Below are 26,175 nucleotides of genomic sequence, written 5' to 3'. Positions count from 1 at the left end.
GCTCAATTCAAATAATCTTGTTTGAGTACAAGCAAGCTCGTTAAAAAAAATTTTTCATCGAAATTAGTTTGCTATTAGTTAAAGTCCTTGGGATGATGATTAAAGCAAAAATCATTAAAAAAATTTAGTTTACTTAATTATACGAGTTTTTATTCCTGAAATGATTTATTTTAAACCACTAACCTGTCTCCACAGGTCATCTCAGCGAATGACAGAAGTAGCCTCAGTGACAACTAAGATGCAATTTGTCAACCCCAAAACAAGGAATCATTGAATAAGTTATAATCCATTAAAATACTCAAAGAAGAAAGAAGAGACTAGTCAGAAATTATCCACAAATCTTGATGGAACACGCTGGACAGAAAATATTGAAAATCGTGAGTAACGTCCATGTAGCGCTTTTTCCTCAGTATTAAAATGCCGTATTTCGATGTCTAACAATACAGAGTATTCCGAGTGGCTGACGAGAGGTCTCAAGATATAATGTCTATAAGTCCTCGAAACATGTACTACTCAAATCCAAATGATTCAAACAAAGACAACGACACTTCAAACCACTCGCATTTCCTTGAAAGTGGATTTCAAAGTTCGACAAATGCATTATGCTACCCTCCGCTCTTACAATCCACTCCAAGCCAGCTCCGCTTAGAATATCCAACAAATCCAGGAAATCCAGCAAATTTGTTATCCAATTATTACCCTTCGTTCAACATGGGAAATACCTACTACAATGATATCAACGTCCCATACTACGGGCCACGAGGGACTAATGTTTACGCTCAAAACTATTTCTTTGAACCATGGAGAACATGTATGATTTTACTAATCTAGCGTAGATTCCGAAGCTAGACTTCCACAAAGAACCGGTTTTATGGGCTTCCCGGCAACTTATGCGGGTAGTTTTGGAAATGTATATTTCGTAGATTTTGCTAGTCATGGGAATAACGAAACCTTTTTTTACGACCCAACTACTCAGTTACCAACACACAAACGAAAGCGACGCAATTTGTTCACTCCTGCTCAAAATTCAGAACTTGAAAACCGATTTAAAGTCCAGAGATATCTGTCGGCTACCGAAAGAGACGAATTCGCACGGAAAATCAACCTGACTCCAACTCAAATAAAAATATGGTTCCAAAATCATCGCTATAAACACAAAAAAATGATTCAAGAAAGAGAAAAATCAATCGACGATTCCAAAAGTAAAAATTTTAAAATAACCATAAGATACAGAAGACAATTTCCTCTTAAAAACTGAGGTCGAATCGTCTTTCGAAGTAAAAGACTCGTCAAGGGAGATTGAGGAGTTTAAGATGCCAGAGTCGCTCAAAATAAGCCACGAATTAGACTACGAAACTATAGAATATATACAAAAATATAATAATTGGTGATTTTATATTTTATCCGGTCAACAAAGTTTATTACAGACATATTATAATCTTATAAGGAGATTTATTGAGATAGAATTTTAGACTTTGAAGATGCTTTTGCTGATTTGTGAAATCAATGTGCAGGTGCGAATCAATTTCAGCATTATCCGAGGCTGTTATAATCAATCCTGTTGAAAATAATCTGTATTAGATCTGGCTACTTGACATAAACGCGTTTCTTTTTGTCGAAAATTGACCACAAGGGGTATTTAAGACAGTTAGTTGTAGATAAAGCTTATATGCAGTCAACTGTTCTTTAAAGAACTCTGGTGAGTATCTCGTTTGATGATAGACGATCTCGTCCTTTCAGCCATTTTTTCAGCAAGAGGCGCTGGACTGCACCTTCTCCAAAGTCTATAGTGCCAGAGAAAAGGATGAAAAAGGGAAGGAGGTGCACGGAGTGTAATCCTCTGTTCACTTCAAAGGCTCTGTACTTAGTTAGGCGATAAATTAATTGGTTTTTTTTATTTTATAATCTAAAAAAACATGCTGCTTTATTGTATAAAAGTTAATTGAGTAACAAGGCCGTAATGCACTTAAATAATATTAATTTCTAACATTTTTAAAGTAAATATCGACCTTGTTTAATTCAAAAATAACATTTAATTTGAATTTTTTGACATGAATGTTATATATCGAAGAAACCTCCAAAATCCACGTTTTTTATTTGCAAACTTGTATTTAAGTAGAAACAAAAAACAAATACATTTTAGAAAAAATTCTGTATTTATTTGGTAACTACAAAATTCACGAATTCAAAACTGTATGTTTTCTATCTGTTTATACATGTCGTCTTAGCCTATAAAATGTATTAGTTTCCGGACTATTTTCTAAAGTTTGTTGGCTTGCTTCAATTTGGCTGATCGTAAAACCGATATTGAAAAAAATGATAATAACCGACTTACACTCAACCACTATAAATGTTCTATATTTAGATAGAACATACATATTGAGATGTCAGTTTTACGAGCAGCTCTCTGTTAGAAATTCTTTTAGATAACCCAAAAAGCATTCGAAAGTAGAAACATGCCCTATGAGAAAAGCCACATTAAACGTTAGTTAATATAGTCAAAATTTTGTTCCTGTTGCACGTTGTTGATTTCTCAATGTTTCAATTTGGTATATACATCTTATTAAATTGTTTCAATCTATTAAATCTATATTTTATATCCTTTTCATTGTCTTATCATTAGGACGAACATTTTTAGCCTTAAAAATTAAAAAATTATCATTAAAAAGTTAACTTTATTAACCTGTAAACCCAAATTTGTAACTTTAAAATTAAAAAAGTTAAATTTATTTTTTCTCAACTTAAACTTGAAAGGTTCTCAGTTTAAACTTTTATACGAGACAATAGAAGGAAAAAGTTATTTTAAAAAACTATTTATTAAAAATTTAACGTAATTTTCAGAATTTTGGGTATTAAAGTTTCTATTTGACCTCAAGAAACTCCTGAATTGCAAAAAGCATCTTTCAATATATGCTGAGGATGCCTGATAGTTTTGAAAAAACAAATAATATTCAGGAGAGATATTTTTATATTCCATATTAATAATTTTAGTTAAATCGCTTTTCAAAATTCTCTTCTCCAAATATTTTAATTCCTGTTTCACCTTTCCCGAAATCTACTACACTAATCGTCGATTATGCAGTGTATTGTAAATTTTTTGATAAAAACAAAAAAATGATTCAAGAAAGAGAAAAATCAATTAATAATTCCAAAAGTAAAACTTTCAAAATTATAAATTAATTTTTTGATTTTGACTTTATTTAATTTTCTGCCTTGAAATAAATATAATTAATAATAGTTTCATGGTTTGTTCTTGTGTGCCACTTTAACATCAATGTAGACATCTGTTCTACGGACTATCACTCAGCGAAGCACTGCCTTTCTTAAGCCAATAGCCACCAAATCTCTTACTCTGGCATGTGCCGGCGTACAAAAAGTTCAGGCAGTTGCAACTGAGGCTCTCAAACCAACACTTGACAGTAAACTAGGGAGGGCGGTAATTGGCGTTTTGAGGTCTCCGAAAATTACAAACTCATGGAATTGTGCCAGGACAGAGCTAAGACCTCCAAACTTTTCAGAAATTTCTAGATTTGGAAAAGAATTGTCAGAATTTGTCTTTTATATGAGATCTGGGCAGTACAAGGAGTTGACCGTCACCCAATTTTTTGTTGGATTTTTAGTTTTCCTTGAAGTTATTTGCTGGTTTTTTGTGGGTGAAGTAATCGGACGTAAATCACTTATTGGCTACGACATTCCTGGTTGTAAAATCGTCGGTCACTAATTTAAAAAATACTAATTCTTTCTTGATTGCATTAATACGAATTAATTTCTTAATAATTATAGATAAAAATACTTTTTTTAATTTTATTGAAACCAACTTGTCTAAAAAAGCTCGTAAAATATATTTTTTTTAATTTAAAGATACTATTCAAAAAAATTAATGGATAAGTTAAGCGAGAATTTTTAGGCTCAGCGAATTGCAGTGCAGTTTCAGCTACAATTCCAAAGAGACAAACTGAAACAACCTGCTGGTCTCTACTGGCATAAGTGTCAACCAGAAGTTTTCACTCTCGCTGAGAATAGGCAGATTTTACTAGATTAGATTTTCAAAGTTCCCATACAGGTGATATCCCAGACGAGATATTTGTTTTGTTTAAAAGGAAATAGCCTCATCATTTCTGGGTTTTTTTTCCCATTGAAACTCGAAAACTCTAAATTAGAATCAAAGCCTTCTGAATCTAAGGCTTTCGTGATAATGCCGTTATATGTGGAGTGCCTGGGAAATCTACCCGTTTCAGTTTCAATAGATAGGGTGAAAACACTAAGAATCGACAATTTTCCCTTATCGACAGTCATGAGACTGGTTCATCTTAAGGGCCAGACGAAGGCAAATCCCGATCCAGATGACCAAAAGAACTAAAATCATTGATTGACTATACCATTTTCTGTTCAATTTTGACAATTTTATATCAATTTTGACAATGCGATGTTCAATTTTGACACCTTTTGCATCAATTAGATTGCGGGAATCGTAAAAAAGGCCAGTAAGAACAAAAGACCCAAGTCTTTAGACATTGGATACCAATTCCTCCAACCGACAAAACCGTTCTGTTCGTACAAGGCCATCTCCAATTGGAGATTCAGCAGAGAACTAAGACCAAAAGAAATTACATCATCAATTCTAAACAAAACCTCAAAGACAACAAAAAAGCAAACGATTGCAACAGAAAAGTGACTAAAAAATAATTTTTAGAAAAAAAGTCAACTGAGCCTCCAGAGAGGAGATCCTATTGAGAATACAATCCAGAACGAGTTTCTTTTTAACAAGGAGTATTTTGATTCCTTTCATGTGAATTGGAGAACCAAGAATAGTAAGATCTTCGGTCTTTATAAATGGAAGTTTTTGATGCTACTAGAAAAAGCAAAAAAAATTTGTTAAAATTAGAAATGTTTTCGCTAACCCTGCTTACCTCAGACATATTCTTAGTTAATTAATAAAAATAAATCCATAAATCTGGAAATGACCTTGGAAAAGTCGCTCAAACCACGTCATGTGAGCTCTCCCAAACAGTGACGTTGTCGAAATAAAAAAATCCATTATTAGATCAAATAATACTATCCCTAAATAAAAAGTAGTTGGGGGTGGAGTAGGAGAGTGGGGGATGGGATATAAGAAAGAAATGAATGTGAACAACTTCAAGGAAATTATTAAGGAGGACTGAGTTAAACACATTTGAGAAATCAAAAAAATGAATTTTATTTTAAAAAACATTCTGACGGGTTTAATTTTCCGATTTTGGTAGAAAGTTTTCCGAAAATGTTGACAGCCTCAACAGAAAAAAGCAAGGTCAATTTTCTGGACTGAATTTTATTGAGCCCGTTGATCCTTCACTGCTGTTAAAGAAAAAAACGTTAAAGCGGTGAGAAAATCTCTAAATGAAATCACAAAACCGTCTGAGGGTGCAACGAAGCTACATTGCTATTAATATAATTACTGTTATAACTAGATTTCGCGAATATTTCATTTTGTTGTTTTTTTATTTTAAATAATAAATTCTTAGCTAGATAATAAAAATAAATTTTAAATTAATGCCTCGTTGATCTCCAGAAAATGGAAAATATATCTGAGACTAGGTCCCTTGGTTTTGAATTTAATCCCAATTGTGAGGCAGCCAAGACATTCCACTCAAAATACGAGATCAAGAACACTCTCGGATAGTAAATCCACCTCCTCATATTCCTTAGTGGAGCAAGCAGTAGTGTGATCCGAGTACTTGAAAGATCCTCTGGGAGATTTTTTGCTGCAAAAATCGTTGATTTGAGCATGGAAAGACACGACAAAGAAGAATCAGAGTACTACCGCCAAGCAGCCCTGTCTGAAGTAAAAATCCTTAAAAAATGTCAGAATGCCCCACACATAAGTAAGCCGATGATTGATTGTAGTACAACTCGAGGACTATTTTGAGTCTGATACATATGCCTACATAGTCCTACAACTGTATGTGTGGCATTTAGTATTAGTTTAGCTGTTCTGGTGGAGAGTTATTCGACTTTCACACTCGGCAAGTCACTTTTTCGGAAAAACGAACTCGGTTGACTGTAATTTATATTTTTAGTAATTTTATGGAGCAAATATTGGGAGGGGTTAAGTATATGCACTCGATTGGCCTTATTCACAGGGATTTGAAGGTTATCGTGTTTTTAGACCAGACAGTTGGAGAACATTTTGCTTGATGATAATTTGGAATTGGTGATCTCAGATTTTGGGTTTGCCAAAATGTTGTCTTCTACGGACCGACTATTCGGTATCCCCAAAGCTTTAATGTCAGAGACATGTGGGACTGTAATGTACATGGCCCCCGAACTGATCAGGTGCAGTATGGACGATGACCCTGAAGGATATTCCTTCCAAGTCGATTTGTTAGTATTCCTCCCTTCTTAACCCTCCAGATGGGCGTGTGGTGTGATTTGTTATACTCTGTGGGATGTTTGGTTACTATTTCTAGACTGTTCGGACAGCCTCCCTTCACTTCGGAAGCATCCCCTCACCGTCCTCGTCGGAGACTGAACCCTCAAATGAGTCTTATTTGTCGAATTATGGACGGAGAATATGAATTTCCGTCCCATTCAGCTGTGAGTGAGACTGCACGTGATTTTGTATGAGTTGTGTGTACTCAGGCACAGATCAGTCGACTGCTGGTTGTTGATCCTCGTGAAAGGATCAGTGCAGCAGAGGCTCTGGAACATCCGTTTATTCGATCCTCTTCTCAGGGAATTGGGAGAAGTCATAGAATTTCTCATTTTAAGGTGTTTGATGGTTTTTGAGTGTAGAGATGTGGATTGGTTGTGTTGGCAGTAGTTCGGTTTACGGGCTTGCTAAGGCTGGGATTGCTTCATTCTGAATTGGTGAGGGATCCCTACCGGACGAGGATGTTGAGGCAAATCATTGATAATGCGTCTTTCGACGTGTATAGACATTGGGTTAAAATTGGTGATGCACAGAGTTCTGCTTCTCTTTTTAACGATATTCCTTGATATTTTATATGTCACTTTTGTGTTGAACCTGATAGATTGAGTATTAGGAAACCAACATTAGAGGAGATCATATCAAGTCACAACTTATCTATTTATTGTCACTTACGGGACCAATAAAAATAATGGAAAAAAAGCGATGTGGTAAAAAAAGGAAATTTATCTTTTTTTAACTATTAATTATATTAATCTCGGAGCCCCGGTCGCTGGCAACTCTATCGATGTGGCCCTACGCAAAAAAGAACTTTTCCTCGAAGAATCTTTTGATCGTATCAGACAGCTGGACTCGCACACTGCATTATTCCTCCTACGGAATTGCTTTTCGATCCAAAAGCTCTCCTATTTGCTTCGCTCTTCTCCGTGCTTTGATTTTCCAGAGAGGCTTTCAGCCATTGACCTCCTTTTCCGCACTTGCACTCAGAACGTATGCAATTCCCCTTTCGACGACATGGGTTGGAGACAGGCAACCCTCCCGTTATCTTTTGGAGGGCTCGGCATCCGCTCATGTTCCGACCTATCGTTACCTGCTTATCTCTCTTCCGTCTCCGCGAGCCACACACTTGTCATGGAAATTCTACGCTCCTTTTCTGAATTTTCCTTGGACACAAAAGTGGCTCATTTCAGCGAAGTCTGAAGAGAACATAGTCTTGACTTTCCGGAAAATCATATGTCTCAACGAGCCTGGGATCGAATTAGATGCAAGCAAACTTTCAATCTGCTGCTCGAGTCGTCCAACCAGCACCGCCGCGCTTGCCTTCTGTCGCCAGCATCCCCGGCTAGCGGAGCTTGGCTTTGTGCATTCCCGAACGCCTCATCTGGCACTCTGCTTGACGATGAAACGGTAAGGATCGGAGTCTCTCTGCGACTCAGACTAAGGCAATGTGTCCCGCACACGTGCCGCTGTGGCTGCACTGTTGACCCTTTCGGTCTGCACCCTTTATCGTGCAAGAGGAGTGCCGGACGTTTCCCGAGGCACTCTGCTATGAATGACATCATACGGAGGGCCCTCGACTCGGCGGGATTTCCTTCGGTTCTCGAACCACCGGGCCTTGATCGCGGCGACGGGAAACGTCCTGACGGGATGACCCTTTTTCCCTTTGAAGGCGGAAAAGGCCTCGTCTGGGACGCAACCTGCTGCGACACCTTTTCTGCTTCTCACTTAACTTCGTGTGCTCTGGAGGCCAAATCTGCAGCTAAGAAGGCTGAAGATTTAAAGCTTTTAAAATATTCTGCCCTCTCGGAGAAGTTTTCCGTGGTGCCAATCGCGGCGGAGACGTCGGGTGCTCTCGGTCCAAAAACAGAAAAGTTTCTTCGCAAGCTCGGAGCCAAAATCTCAATGCGCACCCATGATCCTCGGGAGGCGAACTGGCTAATGCAACGGTTCTCGATTGCCATCATCCGGGGAAACAGTTTGGCAATCCGCCAGGCTACATATCTACCATAAACATAATCCTATTGGGGAATTAATTATCGATTTTTCTCAACTTTTAATAAATTATATTAATGAATTAAAGGACTAATGCTTTACTGGGCGAGAGGCTGACGCGATTGAGAAAGAGTTCGAGCGTACCATCGCGAGGGATATCCGCTCAAAAAACCATTTCGATTCGCGGGCGTCGCCTGTGAGTGTCAACATCCGAAACCCGATCTTCTGAACGAAGCTGATTGCCTTTTCGAAGAACCAGACGTCTCAACTGCGAATGCAAGGAATTGATACTTCTCCACGAGTGAAGAGTACTTTCGCATCTTTTTGAAGAGTACTTTCGCATCATCTCTCACCTTCCTTCCGGTCTTAACGTGGCGTTATAGGGTCCACCATGTCAGTTGGAACTTCTAATCTGATATGGAAACGCTCAGGAAGCACTTAATGCCTACCGAAAAAGGACTTCTAGAACTCTGACCCTGAGACATCGTCGTCTCAGTCCGATCATTGTGGGCAGGATTGAACCTTTCAGAAGGATCTCCCTCGCTTGAATCGGGGATCACGGGGGATTATAATTAACTGGCTTAGCCTGGCTGGTCCCTTGGTCAATAAAGTATTTTTTTAGATTCGGCAGTAGTAACGATTGATTCAGGGGCGAATGCGGACAATGTCATCTTGCAATGTTTTTTTAATTAGTTTGCTATTTTTTTGTTTCCAAGATCAATAATATTTTTCCTTTCAACTTCACATCTATATTCATCAACCATAAATTGAATTCTTTTGAAGTCATTCACAAAGTTTTATTGTATAAATGACTACAAAATGCTGAGTAATTGAGGTTTTTGAATTTTCTGGGTTTTTTGAATTTTCCAATTATAAAGGGCATTAGTTTTTCATCCCATCGCTATTACAGCAAATAGAACTGTTATTCTTTCCTTGAATTTTTAATCCCAGATCTGATTTTTGAAACAATACTCTTTAAAAGAGCAATTTTATAAAAAATGGTGCGGTTTCATCACAGTTAAATATGTCTGAAGGCGTATTCGCCATTACATACTCTCATATGAATATTGTGACGTTTTTAAATTTCGACACCCAGCCATTTGATGCTTTAAATACATCAGTTTCATTTGAAATACAAAACACATTTCCATATAATGACTTTGCTTTTTCCTTAAGGATTGCATCATTATAAAAGCCACCACCGACTTCAACCATATCGAGCCATTTCTTTAACTTGGAGTCAATAGTTTTGAATTTCAGATTTCGTGGTATAGAATTCAAATTTTTATTTACAGCAAAAGCGTTTTTTAGCTCTACTTCATTATCAAAATAATTTTTAATATATCGACGTTTTATTTCCTTCTTGAATAGTAAGGCAAATATTTCGGAAACTCTAGTATGTTTTACATGTATTTTTTTTGCAGTATTCAATAATATCGATTTTTTCTTTTAAATTTAGAAATTTAGAACGATTGTTAATTATCAGCGACATAGTTTCAATGGAAATAACTTTTATTTTGATAAACTTATTAAAAAACACAATGATTCACCAAAACACGAGACAAAAACAGGTGATGATTTAAAATTTAAATAAGTCTTACTAAAAAAAATTAAATAAACCTGAAAAAGTGGTCAAATATAGAAAAATGATAAAAAATAGAAAAACATAAGGGAAAACAGAATTTTAATTTCTTGGTAAAAAAAGGAGAGTGGCAAATCATAGAGATGGTAAATTAGAGAGGTTTTACTTACTTATTATGAATATCAATGCCACATTAATTAAGCGACAGTATTCTGTGCATCACGCAGAGCGATTGCGAGCACAGTTGCTTTGTCTACAATCGATTAGTTACGCATACGGAATATGTGATTAATATGCCAGTTTATATTTTAAATGATTATTTTGTCGTCTGACGCTTTTACCCGTTGTGTTTAAATCCTTCCCAAAAGGTTATAATTGAGTAGTCTCCGACATATTTTTTGTCGGCTGGCAACTATAAGTACTCTTAATTTATAATATTTATCGATTATATCAATTATTTATATAATCGCTTCACCATATTATTGTCTAGTCATGAAAGATTCAACTTGGCAGAGGCCTCCTCCTTCCAAAGAGCATTTCATGATCCTAAAGCCACTCAAAAAATCGCCTTGTTTTGCTACGACCAAACCACAAACAAATGTAAGACAAGAAGAAACACGTCCTCTCAAACAATGTGAGATCAATCACATTTCAACGACAGTTCGTCCAATTACTCCAACAGTCCTGTATTTCTTTATATTCTTATTATCTTGCCAGGCCTCAATCAAGACCAGCGACTATCCACCAAGGAGTGACCAAAGCTGAAGACAGTCCAAAAACCCACTTTATCGACATATGCGACGCAGTGGACCATTTGTTCAACCCCAATGATGAGGAAAAGCTCCGAGCCTTACAGTACCTTGAGGAATCGACAAGCCAAAATGCCCTTTCCTCAAATGAACTAAGGCAACTTTGAATATTATGATTTAAAGACTTTTTGGAGGAATTGATAGACTTTTTAGTCTTTTAAAAAGTCCGGTTCCTGAAATGGTGCCTTTTTTGGTGCGTGTCTTGATCAACATCACCTCTGGGTCATGTCAGGCAATTGAAAAGAACAGAGTTAATTTCCTTTGAAGCATTGCAGGTTGTCATCTTAGAATCTAAGTTGAACATGGCATGTATCTACAGATATTTGATTGACAGCAGACTTTCCGATGATTTTAAAGAAAAATTCGTCCGCGTTATACGCAACCTCTCGTTTTCTCAGGTACAAAAACTGTCTCAAACAAGAATTCTTGTAATCAAATGTTTTCGATGGTTGTCGAACCATTTGAGCGAATCATCAGCAGATTTTGTCAATCTTGGGCAAGAGATAAGGGAAGGACCGCTTTTTGTGACCAAGGAAATCTATCGGGAATGGTTGGTCTCATTGCGGAATGTTTTTTGTATTTATTTCTCGACTTAAATTTAGAAACTTTTTAAAAAATGACAATTTAGCAAAATTTTACATCCTCGGTCGCATCTCCGTGCCGACATTGCTGTTGGAGACGTTGAAAATCTCTTCTTATTTCGACGGAATAGACCAGTCCACGGTTTCCGTGACGTTAGATGTGTTGAAACTCTTGTCGACGGATTTCAGCCCGGAAGTATTTCAACCTGAATCCAAAAACGACTTGTTTTGTATTAAAATCATATTTCATGTCCAGCTTGCTCCAACCTGAAGAAACGGAAATTGATCAAATTCGCAGAAAATCCGTGAGATTTTATCAATAACGTTCAGACAAGCCTTGTTCTGGTTAGAAGAAGTACACGACTTAATCATGTCAATGTTAAAAAACAGCTATGACACGTTATATGTGCTGAACATTCTTCAAATCTACATAAATCTGACTTGTAAAGATACTGCGGTTTGACAAAATTAAAATTTTTAGTTTTCAAAATGCTATAAAAATGTCATCAGGAAAAACGACGGGATCCTCCTCATCCTTTCTCAATTGGAGACGGGCCGTGTAGAAATCTTATTGAAGACTCTTGTCTTGCTGAATATTCTTATGGACATCAACTCAAACAGAAATGTAATATCATTTTGTGGCGCAAAATACATTGTTCACTGCATGGAAAGATTTTTGTCGTCAGCAGAGCTTTTAGCAGTGAATGAAGGCCTAAATTTAGTTTTCAAACTGATGAAGGATATTTTAAAACGCCAACACGACATCCATTTTGAAAGGTAATCCCAGATCCCTAATGGTCCAAATAGATCTTTTGTACAATTTGGAGGTATACGCGTTCTTCTCCGTTTTCGGTCTTTGAATAATAGTTTTCTAAAAGAGATCAGTTGGGTTAGTCATTTTTAACTTTGGGTAGATTTTGTCGGTTTTTTGGAACAACAAAGCCACGAGGGAAGAGGCGATTCTCAGTGGTTTGAAAGTCGAGCACATCAAGGAAAAAAAGAGATTTTTTAGCAGAATACATGAAAATGGAATTTTAGAAAATAAACTCGGGTCCCAGGATAATATCGTTGGGCAGAAAGTATGTGAGATTTCTCCAGGCATCCAGTGGAGGGGTCAGTCTATGAGGGACCGTGAGAGAAAGTTCATACTACCGAGTGGATAATGATTCATACTTTATACAGTTTTAGAATAATAAAATTTATAAGATATTTAATTAAGACTTTAATAATTGTGTGATTAAAATGGCAAACCTGATTTACATGGACGTTCAGTGTGGTTACTTGTCTTACTCGCTGTTCTACGTGAATTTATCTCCACCATTTAAACAAAATCATTTTTATTAAATCAAAGACAAAAAAATAAAATTAAGTGCAATACACACCGTTTTGTTGACAAAATCCACATGGTGGATTCTGGTTACTTGATACGGAAAACCAAATAAACCGCAATATTCCACATAAATTATGCTTAAGAGAATTTAATATATAATTATTATTTCATATTAATTATTCAAGATTTATATCACTAATTAGACTTGTGGCATTAATGAATTATTCTTTTCTCGAAATTAATCTCCTAAATTCATTGATTATTATTCTGTGTCTCGTTGTCATTTTTAAATTCTACAAAATTCTGAGTAGAAATATGCCAGAGACCAAACCCACCAGCGGATCTCTCAACCTTGACTTTACCTCTTTGGACTTATCTCTTCAAGAACTGAAAAAATACGACGGAGAATGCAATCCCAGGATACTGACCAGCATCAAAGGGACAGTTTATGACGTTACAAAATCAGCAACATTTTACGGACCTGGTTATTTGGTGTGTCTTTAATTATACAGGTGGTTCATACCACAGTTTTGCCGGGAGGGAGATTGGAAGGGCCTTGGCGACATCTAATTTGAATCCCGACTGTCTTTCAGACGTTTTTGATGACCTGGAAGATCTCAGCGAGGACGAAAAACAGGTCCTTGAAGGCTGGATTCAAACATTTAAAGGTCACCCCTTTTGAGGTTATGTCCAGACAAATACAGCGTTGTGGGGGTTATCAAATATTAATTAATTTAACTGCATTCCTAACTAAATTTTCGTTAATAAAGGGAATTATTTGTTAAAAGGAAAGTAAATTAATTAATCATAACTCGTCATTGGAGGACTTGTCTTGACTGTCGTCGTCCCCAGCGTCTATAATAAGGAAAAGACAAACTCCAGAGGACGAGATTGTCCTTGATGAGTTGAGTAATGTTAGCGGACTCGTCACTCATTGTGTGACCATCCTCGTCGTATTTGGCATATGCCCCAGCAAACGCCTCATTGGCTATTTGAATGGCCTGCTTCTTGTCGTTCATAATTTCGTAGAAAAACACAGAACGGTTAAGCGCAAGTCCCAGCTTTCCAACATGGTCTGCGGGCAAATCCTCAGCCAGGTCACTCGCTGCGGAATATGCCTCCAAACTCTCGGCCACAAATTCGTCATTGGGAGAGGAGACCTCAGCCATGTACCGACTGTAGTCCGCGACCCTACGAATTACGGAATGAAATGACATCTTTTTAGAGAACAGACGAGTCTCCACTGAGGCTGCTGGCATACTGGCAAACAGATCGGCATATCGGCAGACGAATTCCTTGGCCTGTTTTATTTTCTCAACGCACTGTTAGTTTCCTAGCAACATAACATACTTTTTGGCGAATTTCATTAATTATGCTGACAGAATTGCTGTGTGAATTTTCCTCTCTGACAATTAACACGTCCAAAGCTCGCACTGCATTGCGATATTCAGACATTTTATTCTTGCAACAGGAGGAAAAACAGTTTCGAATGTATTCAGGGATATCTTTTGAGTTATTCTTAGAGAATGCTTCAAACAGAATGCATGTGTCTAGAGAGGTTAATGTTTAGTGATCCACCGTTGAAACGGAATATCTGATCGCTTAAATATATCGCGAATTCTAAGGACGACCAGTTGAGCTTATCGACCATTTATAATTAGAATATTTTGTATATTTTATTTGAAATTAATCATTTATGAAAATATTTTTATTTAATATTAAATTAATATCAGCTCATAAGAAATTATTTTTTAGATGTTAGTTATTGATCTATATTTTTACATTCTTCGAATTCCTGTTCTTGGAATTCACTTTTAAGCCTAATTAAAAATCTAATAAATTATTTTTTGGGAAAAAAACAATTCGAGTTATAAAAATAGATGTATATTAAATGTTCTATTTAATAAAATAAATTATTTTAAATTGATTATTAGTTTTCGATGTGGGGTGCAATCAAACAATCAAAAATCGAAGACTTTAAGCAAGCAATTCCACTTATTTACAAAGATTTCCTTTCAAATCAGAACACTGACATAATGGACACACTCTGCCTATGTATGGCAGACTACAACATTGACCATATACTTGAAATGCTCATTTTCGACCAATCATTGCTTAACTTGTCTAAAGTAGAAAACTCACTTAATCCAACTAATATTCCATCCTGCTCTTCCAAAGATCGAATTCACATTATTTCCCGCCAACTAATCGACTTAATCGAAAATACGTCCAATCTGGCCACATGTGAGTACCACGTCCTCGATATTCCTATTTTTGCCGAGTCGTATTATTTCCAGGTGGTGGTGGACACAGTGAACTGCATAATCCACAGAGGTAACCCCAAAGAGTCACTTTCAGAGTTTTTTGAAGCACTTTCCTTAGAGAGAGTGGTTGAGGCCTGCTGCTTCCTTAGAAGTGGCCCGTCAATAGTCAGTTCAATTGCTCTCAACAACCCTCACTCATTCCTGTCTTTGATTGGTCGTATTATGGCTCGCTTTGAGCACACAAATCCACATTTTCAGCGACATATTGAACAGATTTTGATCACATTGTGCAGAGAAGAATCCACGTTGGAAACCCATGTGCTTGATTTGGCGGTATTTTGCCCTTTCTGGTGATTTTTAGATTTTTCTCAGGCGTTTTCCATCCCTTGTGGTCGAATTGATTGAAAGAAGTGGCCAAGATTGGATTTCGAGGATTACACAAGTATTTTGTCACGACACAACCACAAGTGAATGGCTGATAAGTGAATTGACCCATTCGGGTGGAATATCCTCTTTAATAAACAAAATTGTGGACAAAATGCAAGATTTTTCTTGTTATCGACATGTTTTAATACAAGTTTTGACTGCACTGGGTGGTTCAGTTGATGACCGACTGTTCTCCTTAATACTGGCCCGTGTTGTAGACAGTCATGACTGTGTCATCTCAGTCCTCGGGTGGGTTCATGCCAATGCTGTTATAATCAGGTTATATACTCGGGTGACTATCAAACAGTGATTCGGAGAGTTATTCGGCCATGTTTGTCGAGTGGCTGAACATGCAAACAATTTACTATGAGAGAATTCAGACTGTTCTTCTCCTTTGGAGTCTCGTGGTGAGTAGTAGACATTTGGAGTCTTTTCAAAAAAATGTTTCTTCTGTTTTGGGAATTTCTCCGTCCAGAAAAACGAGGAAAATGCGAGTCCTCATGTTTGGCCAATTCAACGTGATAAATTGCTCTCCTACTGCTAGAAAGCCCCTGAATCGGTTATCAAAATACTGGAAAAACTGAAGGATAAATCATGGGGGAGTCTTTCAAACGTGTCCCCACTTTTGGTTTGTCTTCACTGTGTGGCGTCCCCCCAATCAGGAGATTTGCCGTCTTTGGGAGTTATATTTGTCTGTCATTGCAGAGATGTCTTCTTTTGGCCATAAGCAGTGCAGATTTCAAGGACGGGGCAGATATTGTCGAACTTGTTGAGTTTTTTGTGGAACTTGAGTTCAAACAGATTCCTTTGAAGAGACAACTTATCCCTTCTCCACAGGTTTCCTAGTTTTTTTAGTGGAAGGTGTTCATTGAGTTGTTCGATGTGCTCAGAGTATGGACTGGTCATCAGGACATGGAAATACATTTATTCCGCCAACTTCTCGTTTTATATTTCACAGTCCTGGTTTATGGCTATTCCAGGGAGTCTGCATGTCCTCCTGATTTCCTTCAATTCCAATCAGTTGTCGATTCTATGCCAGTCCGGATGCTTTTATGGCATGCTGCTAGTCGACAACAACAATATGGGACTTTGTATTCTTCGTTGTTGAGGTTGGTTGGATATTTGTTGACTGAGGAAGGTTGATGGTCGTACATTTGCCTTATTATTGTTGTGTTGACGACTGGCTGAGAGGGAGATCTCGTCATGATATATTCGCTCAAGTTTTTGACAGATTTTGTGATTTGGGGACTCCGCGTAAGTTTGATGAACAGAAAATATTGTTTTTTGTGGAAGAAATGCTGCGCTGTGAGGATTCCGACTTGCCCCAATTGGCCTGTCTGTGGTGGGATCTTTATTTTGTATGTCCGAAATTGTCCAGCCTCACAGTGGAGGTGTGGCTGAGAGAGAAGGATGTCAAGAATCCACTCCAATTGTTCGAGGCACCTCCTTCGGTGTTCAGGTTGTCTTAATGACTTGATTTTGGTTCAGCAAATCTCCTCTTCTGAAAATTTTTATTAATATTTTGGACGTGTCTCTTAAAAAGGCAAGTCTGGAAATAATTCAGGAGATTCAAAACAAGACCCGCATATCACAAATCAGGCCTCTGACGGACACATTTTTGTTTGCCCAGGACTGTGCAGCATACATTCGACTCCTGGGACTGGCTTCGTCTGATGCTGATGAAAAGTCTCAGTTGATTTGTTCATATCTCCACCGAGTCTTTTTGAGGAACAGAGATATTCTCCAAATAATTCACTACCAGACATATTCCTTGAAATTAGTTTCTTTGACCTGTCGATTGATTCCTTCAATGCATGTTTGTTTTGATTTCCTCCCTGGACTGCTCAGTCATGTCCAAATTGAAAGACACGTTTTTTTGGGAGTTATAATTCTCAGGTGTTTGGAGTTCATTTGTTGGCTGAGCTGAGTCGGAAGTATCGGATTGGAGTGGCTCTCAAAGTGGGGAAACTTGCATTGGAGATTGTGGCTGCGAATTACTCTGATTTGAGTCCAGTCGAGCGTACTTGTTATGTCCTGACTGTGCTTGATCCGCTTTGTATGCTTGCAGTGGCCCAGAAGGAATTGATGTCTTTAGTTGTCGACTTTCTTGTGTTCGTGGCCAGAGGATGTCATTCCACGGTAGTTTCGAGGCCGTTCATGTTCAGTGATGGTGTGTTTTTTGCTTTATATCGGAATAGTTAGTGGCTGGCTTAATGTTGGGAAAAAAATTCCGAGGATCACCACCGACAGGATTTCGGGACTTTTATACTGTCGGATACTTTCAAGTATATCAAATTTGGTAGCAAATTGTGACTTTAACGCTCTCGCTACTGGATTTATTTGAACACATTTTTTATTGACGTTTTATAAAACTACATGCTTTTTATTATTTTATTCCCATCTAAGAAATCTTTTTATTCTTTCCCCCCTTTCTAAAAATACGCTTCTTCAGTTACCAATATTTTAGTTTCTGCTCATTTCGAGTGTAAAGGGAGAAAATGAAATGAAGATTAAACGTAAACAAAAAATCAAAAAGGAACGTGAAAAGCGACAATCACTTCAAATATTTATCTGCGTTCATAGCAAGGCGTTGCGCAGAGGTTTTCGCATTAAGGAAAAGCCCACCGACTTGAGTGACTTCCTGCTCCCCAATTTGATCACTCCCATTCACCCTAGCCAAAACACTGCACGTGGTCATCAACTGAAGTGCATATCTGTCCATAGAACGTCCTCTACCAACCTTAGAGTACTTTTGACTCCACAATGCCCCAACATTTCAACTGCATCGTCGCCAATTAGCAAGTTCTCAACACGTGCCCTTATTCGAATAATCTAGGAATATCTCCAAGCCCCAACCTCCATAATCTCAGGAAGGGCGTATGGCATAGTTCGAATTATCATAATCCGGTCAAGAAAGTCGTTCGGAATTCCATGCGTGGAGGAAAAGTCCGTGCCACGGATATTACAACGTCCGCGATTGGTGGCAAACACGACGATGGGGGCAATCGAACTCTCCAGGGCTCGGTGAAGGTAGGTGAAGCACTCAATGTCCAACATGTGAACTTCGTCCAAAAAGAGCACACCGGGGACCAATTCCGCGATTCCTTGATCGATGTACTTATTGACAATGACGTTGATTTCCTTCCGCAGTTTGTCGGTGATTTCCGTCTTTTTAGGCTTCATAAGCTGACCCATCATGGACATTATGTCGTGTCCTCCCTGCGGACGGGCATTGGCCACATCCAGATCATGAAGAGTCACATCCTGCACCACATCCTTCTTCTTATGAACATCCCCCTTGGGAAGTGGCACATACTGGTCTGCCTCCAAGTCATATTCGGTGGCATACACGTCCGACCTTCCCTGTCTCTGCAAAATGGCCACAACACCCACAACCTTCACGGCGCCGTTGTTGGACTCGATGTAAATCACGTCCCCCACCTCGACCTTCTCTTTCTGGAGGGCATCGTAGATCGAGGGATCTAATTTAAGCTGTTTTGTCCCCTTCGCCGTTTTGAGGGTGATGATCACGTGACTGATTGTCTTGGAATAACCCCCCGAGGCACTCTCAGTCTCCACCGGCTTGAGTTCGACCACTTCTCCTTCGTAGACTTCTTTTACTTCTTTTATTCGGAGACCAATCGACCGGCGGAAATTCTCCATCAAAACTTCGGTTTTTTTAATTTCGGCTGAATAGACTTCACTGCCCACCATTGGACAGAAGGGCACTTTGTTGCCGAGTTCCTGAGCTATGGCCATGGCGATTGCCGTCTTCCCAGTCCCGGGGGGTCCTGCCAGAAGGATTGCTCGTCCAGCCATTTTTTTGCTTTTTATTATGTCGACAATTATTCCACAGGCCTGGTTTTAGTTAAGACAGTACTTCTCGGGCTTGGGTTTGGCCGACCAATCCCTGGGCACATGAAAGGGCGTTTCCTTCTCCGTCGAGTCCAAGTCCCTTGATGTGACTGTGGGAGGCTATTCGCTGTGTTTTTACTGTGCTTGTTACTTCCTCAATCTTCATTCTATTGCCTGGCAACTAAACACGAGGTTTGTTTTTTAAATTATATTAATTATATATTGGATTATAAATTTTATTAAAACTTTTGGCAAACATCAACAATTTTGAATATAAGATCCACGTCGTAAAATGTCTTTCCGGTCTTTGGAAGTTTGGAAAAGTTTATACAAGAGCCTTTACAAAGCGCTGGACTAGATAAATTTCGTTAGCTTTTATGAACATGAAAGCCCTCATGCTGTTATAATGACAAAGATATAATGCAATCGCGGAAACCAGACTACACGTCTAAGACGCACTTACGCGGACTCACGTGAGGAAAATTGAGAAAAGATAAGGACCCTTTCTCGGGATTACGTCATTTTATTTGTTCCGTTTCTTGTGTTCCATTTGAGAAATAATAAAATATTGAAAATAGAGATTATGAAATGTCACAAACTAGGTAGAGGAAATTTGTAATAACATTCACTCATACTAATAAATTCGGCTTTCTACTAGGAAACACCGAAGATGTACTTAAAAGGAAAATACTGGCAAACGCGACAATGCCCACACCGAAAAAAAATGGCTAAGAACGAAAGGACTTGGAATTGAATCTAGATGAAGGATTTAGAACGCGTTCGTGAAACCAATCCTACTGTACAATGATGGGGAACTTCCTCTAACAAACTATTGAACTGGATTAGTTTCATAGAAGGCAACTAAAAAGCTTACTCGGAATGGAGTGGCCACAAAGAATATCAACCATTGGTATCTACAACAAGTGTATGTGTTCCTACATCAGAGGGGATGTGATAGATGTCCGATGGAGGCTATTTGGAGATGTACTAAGAATGAGCCCGGATCCATCCGCTAACAAAGCAGTGGAAAATTACTTTGACAGTTGCGATAAACTCTTCTGCGGACGACCTAGATCGACACTTTCGACTATTTAAAACAGAGCTAAATCGTGTGAGGAAAAATCTCGCATTCGACAAGAAAAGGCGGAAAAATTAACCACTAATATTGTCTTTTTGAGTGTTGCACAAAAACTATGGCTTTCGTGAAAGTGCTAATAATTATTATTCACTCAGTCTTTAAAATGTTAGAATCATAGTGACCAGTTTATTGTGACAGGCCTCTAATCGTTTTTTATTGATGTCATAAAACTAATTGTTGGAAGAGATACCTTTGAGTCATAGACGATAGGAAAACCAGCAGTTACATTATACAATTATTATATCATGTTGATTGACACCTAACTACGTGAAAACATTTTGACAAATTCTTGCATAGACTTGCTTATAATCACCATTTATGGTTTTTGTCATTTTGTGGTTTCAACTGTTTCAGAGTGCTGAGAAATGGAAAAAAAACAAACAAATGATCTCTAAGTATGTGCTAGTTGTGTAATTTGAATATTAGAATTGAATTTATTGGGATTAAATAGACGTATAAATATAAAACTATATTTCTCAAGCCTTTCTAATTAAATTTGGTCCAGAAGGGCCGTGTGTCAAATCCGTGGTAGTACTCTGGACGAATGACTTGATTTGAAGGGATCTCAATTGTGGGCATTGCTAAACATGAGACATTCTCACAAACAAGAAGCATTCATTGTATTTGCCAAAGAAAATTCGTTGTCGCTTGGCATGTATTTACCGATTGAGGAGACATCTTGTAAGTTGTAATTTTTTAAAGCTTCATGTGACTCGGTCTCGTTTTTTGTCCAGTAATTAAAATTATAACGAGTATTAAGAGGTGGAACTAAAAGTGAGTGACAAGTGAAGTACCTGTAACGAATTGGTTGAAATAATCAGGGACTAGACCATCTCTACTCTGCATTGACAAGTCCGGAATATAGTTGTATGGCTGGTACATATTTCTACATTATTCAATAAGTGTTACTGAGAAAATGACCCGAAATTAGTTTGGAATGGCTGAGACATTTCAGACGGTATTTTTTCATTAATTTCGACTTTGTAGTTTCTTTGGGTAGATTCGTTTCCTCTGTCTTCATTTAGTTTTTCCTCACGTCTCCACTTTGCCCGTCGATTGGAAAACCAAACCTTTTTGTTAAAAGTGTTCTTTAACCTGAATCCGGGCCTCGGGAATATTGAGCTTCTCTGAGATTTTTTCTCTGATCGAGATATCCGGGTAGTGAGACTGTTGGAAGTCTAAAATTAAAATTCCACGTTTTACGTTCATCCATCGTCTTTAATTGTTCTGCGGAAAAGGAAGTTCTATTTCTTTGACTCTTCTTTTTCACTGGAGTATCTTGAAGGGCGTTGCACTATAAAATAGTCATACATGTCTGTGCTACCATGGTGGATTGCTCAGCCGAGGAATTAGACAAGTTCTGAGTAAACATTTGCTGAGAAAATGCCCAATTCGTTCCGTAACCGATCTCATGTCTGGGCTGATAGTCAGTTGTATATGTGGAATGAGAATTCATGTCTTTGATGTTCCCTGTTTGTAGGTTTCTCAAAACTCTGTTTATCGAAGATATCTACTGGTAATTATTTAGTTTACAACACTGGGGACGTTTTCTTGTGTACAGACCGCGTTATTCAACAATCGGTCTCGGATTTCCCAAGCAAATATTGAGGGGCATTCTCGCTTGTATTGGGCAATGTACTGAATTACATGATTTGTAGCAACACGTGGCTTGCTCCCACCAATCGTCCTTGGTTCGAAACATCCAGTTTCGTTGTAGCGACATAAAATCTTGGACACACACCCGTTTGAGACTTGGAGAATCCTTGAAATGTCGCATGCCCTCGCTCCACTATAAGCCAGCTTTATTATTTCCTGACGAGTCTGGTTTGGCAAGGGTCTCCCGTTTACAAAATTTCCTCCCAATTGGTTTGTTCCGCTATGTTTATTACTTTTTCTCATTCTCCGGAGAAATCTCTCACCTAAAATTATAATTAGAAACGACTACCTTTTTCCATTTCCTCGATTTTTGATTCCATTATTTTTTCGTTGGTAGAATTTCTGTCTTTTTCGTGTCTTTCCATTTCGTACCTGAAAATAGAATTTATATTGATAAGGAGTTGCATCAAATGCCATCTCTCCTAACTACGTAGGCGCTCTTTCATCAGTTTAAACTAAACTCTATGAAGCAGCAACGAATTAACATAATCAGTTTTACAGTGATCTTCCAATCGAATGGTTTTTTCTTAGTTTCGATGTTTTATGTCAGTGTGGGAAATGCGCTTTTCGCTCGATTTGACATTTAATTTAACAGAAATTGAGGAAATCAAAGACTTTATCTCCCAATTGGCAAAGACGGACGAGGTCTGTAATGGAAAACAATGTTGGAGTACACTGACTAATCTGATAATTTCTTTAATTTAATGAGTACTTAAAGTCAGATTAACCAGTGAACAATTGTTACAACTGAATTAGCGATTTAACGCCCCAGGAGGCAAAATGTGATGACAGGACCAATGACATGCTTTATTCTCTACGTCAATGTAAAGCACTCGGTAACTATAGTTTATTCGTTCACAACATAATTTCACTACTTTACGCTATTCTTAGACGTCCTATATTAAGAACTATGTCACAGTCTTTCTATAATACCAAATAACCCTGGTCACTAAATTATTCTTATACATCCTGAAGATTTATTTTTATTTGGCTTTTTCTGAAGAGTCAGTTATAGAACGGTAAAAAATTAAATATGAGATTTTTAAGAACAATATTTAAAAACTAAAAACCCATAATCATGTAAGTTGGCTCTCGCTAAATCGACTATCAACGAGTCCAGAAAAATTGGTCACCAAGCTTATGACTTCAGCAAGGAAGCTTGGGAAAACGGTGGTGAACCTGTATCTAAATAACATGGAAATCCCGTTTAAAAAATCCCAGAAAATCCTCGGGGTGACTTACGACAGTCATATGTGTTTCTCTCAACAAGTCGATAATATTACTACTAGCTGCATGAAGAAACTGAACATCTTGAAAGTGTTTCTCCGAAAATGCAAAAAGTGGATCAGCTTCCCCGCACGCCAAGCATTATACCGGCAATTCATCGAACCCTCTTTTAGCTATGCTTGTGAGGCGTGGGGAGGGTTTATCAATGGAACGAACCGCGTTAAAATCGAGAAAACTCAAGAACGCTTTCGAAAAGCACTACAAGGACTGAATGAACATCTACCCATCGCCCCATTTAATGAAATCTTGAGAAGAAACCTCGGGGCTACAGGCCCTAAAACACCACCACCGCGCACTCACAGAAATCGTGCCGGGACAAGGGAGGAGCACCGGGCAAAGTTGAGGACCCTCCTCAGAGAAGCCGGGATCACCTGATTAATTAGTTTTATGGTTTGGACTGTGATCTTGGTTCTAATAATAATAATAATCATGTAACAAATTCAGGTTCATTCTAGCAGCTTAATTTTTTATATCGTACAAAAAGATAGTTTAAAGAAGTTTCTAACTCGTGGTTTTACTTATAATTTACCACAGATTAATCATTAAGGAAAATTAAAAAATCTTTGTCTTTTCCTTCAACCAAATTCGACTTGAGAATCCATTTTGTTTTAATTAACTTGAAAAGTGTTCAACATACATTTGACGATTAAAAATTGTTGAGACACTAATTTTTTGAATAACAAAGTACAATAGTCTTAAGTCCAATAATTTTTAATGATTGTCTGTAAAAATACACTATAAGTAAAATATGAGACGTTTAAATTATTTTGATCGCATTTCGCTCTAAAATGATTGTTTTGCTTGCTAGAAAACCAGAACCAGGAATCGTGTTTTATTCAATGATATACACATAGAATCCCTTGTTTTTTAAAGTTTTATTCTGTTCTTATAAGGTCTTTTAAAAAGACAAGGTAACGAAAATTTCAAATAAACTCGATTTTTTGTAAGCTAAAATCAAGTCAATCTTCACACCATTCAAATATTAATCGTAGTTTATAATACTAAGGTCAATTTTTTGCATTTCAGATTTTCGTAACTTGTAGCGTATTAAACAATAGGAGGGTTAACCTTATTAAAAATTATTATAATACCATTTTAATAAAACAAAATGTTAAATTGTTAAAAAGAATTAATATCCTATCATATTTGACTCGGTTTAAAAAAGAAATTCAAAAGTTTCAAAAGTGCCACCCATGGCACGCGTGCCAGTATTTTGCCATCCCTGGTCTACAAACATAAGTATCTTTCTTTGTTTTCGTTTGAAAGTTTTATTCCAATTATACAACCATTCATTAAATATTTCCACCTTCATCCAAGCCTTTGAAGAACTATAATATTGTAAATACTCATCAACGTTCATGTTCCAGTAACAAAACCTCCCCCTCGCTTGCTTCGACCGTCAAACATGAACTGTCCTCGTACGACGGGAACTGTTTTTCTCTTTGCTGGCTCCAGGCCTATCTCGCCAACTCAGAGCCTCCTTTCGACTCAACCTGCCCAAATTTTACTGCACCCCCGTACGATGACGACTACCTTTACAGAAAAGTAAATTGCAAAATCATGGACGGCGATGTTCGCGATGCTGTCAGGCTTGTTGCCTCGTAGAGTTCCCTTTTGTCATCAACACCCGCCGTTCTGAATTCTCTCAGAGAAAAACATCCCTCTCAGCCGTCTTTAAAAAACGTTTTTGGGAATTTCCAAATATGTAGTTAAAAATTATAGAAGCACTAATTTTAGGTGAAAAACAACAACTGATGTTAGCACCATCGGATCAGGTGGTAAATATGTGATGAACCATTTAGACAAAAATTTTAAAATAAGTGGAATAAACACTGTCTAAGGCTTCGCTTATCCCACACTCTCAGCTATCCTCCCAGTCATTCTTTTCCACCCAGCCTTGTTTTTCGCGTGTTTGCGAATGTCCTCAAAACCAAAAATAAGTAGATGCATGACTATTTAATGTAGTGCATTTAAATACAAAAAGCACAATAGTGTAGCATCATTGGGAAACTACCATTGTATGGTAGTACTATGACATGTGCACAACATAAGAAAATATAAAGCAGAGAAGATAAACAAATTAAAACAATTAATAAGGATATAATGATGATTCGATACAGGGACTAATTAATGAACATTTAATAATTTTGGAAAACAAAATGGATGTTTATTTTCCAGACTTAGAAATTGAAAAATTCGATTGGATTATTAGTTTTTTAATATATTTAAGATACGAAATCCTTTTCTTGTCTCTGAATCAAAAAACTTGTCTATTAAAGAAAATGAAGAACTTACTGCGCTATTTAATGATCGATCCTTAAGATTAAAGATGACGGAGTTAGACATTGGAGAATTCTGGATATATATTCGAAACATATATCCCAGTTTATCAAAACAAGCACTGACCATAATTTTACAGTTTTCAACGACCTATTTATGCGAAACAGGTTTTTCTAAGCTGCATAATATAAAATATAACAAACGCGAAAGTTTGAGAAACATTGATGCTGAAATGCTGGTGGCTTTGTCAACCATACGACCTGATATTGATGATATATGCAACAACAATAATAATTAAGATTTCATTTTCATTATTAATAAAAATTTGGGCATTAAATTACCAATTTTTGTACTTAGTTTTACATATCTTAAAAATTTATTTATTTTATTTTTAATGTGTGCCGTGGATTATTTTTTGAAAAGCTCTGATATAGGTTCTCTTTAGAATATTTAGGAAATCCCTCGGCGAAGAAAATTCAATGTGGGTATCGATATAGCCTAGCTTTTCGGGAGGCTAAAGAACTTTAAAACCTTAGCCTCTGTGACAGGTTAGGCCTCCTTCATAGAAA

General features: G+C 37.5%; 1 protein-coding gene and 1 pseudogene across 1 annotated transcript; both read right to left on the bottom strand.

Moving 5' to 3' along the window:
- Window positions 1-13,515: 13,515 nt before the first annotated feature.
- On the bottom strand, window positions 13,516-13,869 carry LOC115229276 (14-3-3 protein homolog 1-like). The gene has a single exon (XM_029799656.1). It carries the CDS (start codon window positions 13,867-13,869, stop codon window positions 13,516-13,518), a length of 354 nt encoding a protein of 117 aa, XP_029655516.1.
- A 4,068-nt stretch (window positions 13,870-17,937) lies between these two features.
- LOC115229280 lies at window positions 17,938-19,424 on the bottom strand (annotated as a pseudogene).
- Between the last annotated feature and the right edge of the window lie 6,751 nt (window positions 19,425-26,175).

The sequence above is a fragment of the Octopus sinensis genome, unplaced genomic scaffold, assembly GCF_006345805.1.
Source record: "Octopus sinensis unplaced genomic scaffold, ASM634580v1 Contig12302, whole genome shotgun sequence".
Lineage (NCBI taxonomy): Eukaryota > Metazoa > Mollusca > Cephalopoda > Octopoda > Octopodidae > Octopus > Octopus sinensis.
Note: the sequence above shows the minus strand (reverse complement) of the source record. Positions and strands in the feature narration are given on the sequence as shown.

Excerpts from the sequence above, each read along its gene's own strand:
- LOC115229276 (XM_029799656.1), bottom strand. The coding sequence starts at position 13,869 with ATGGCTGAGGTCTCCTCTCCCAATGACGAATTTGTGGCCGAGAGTTTG.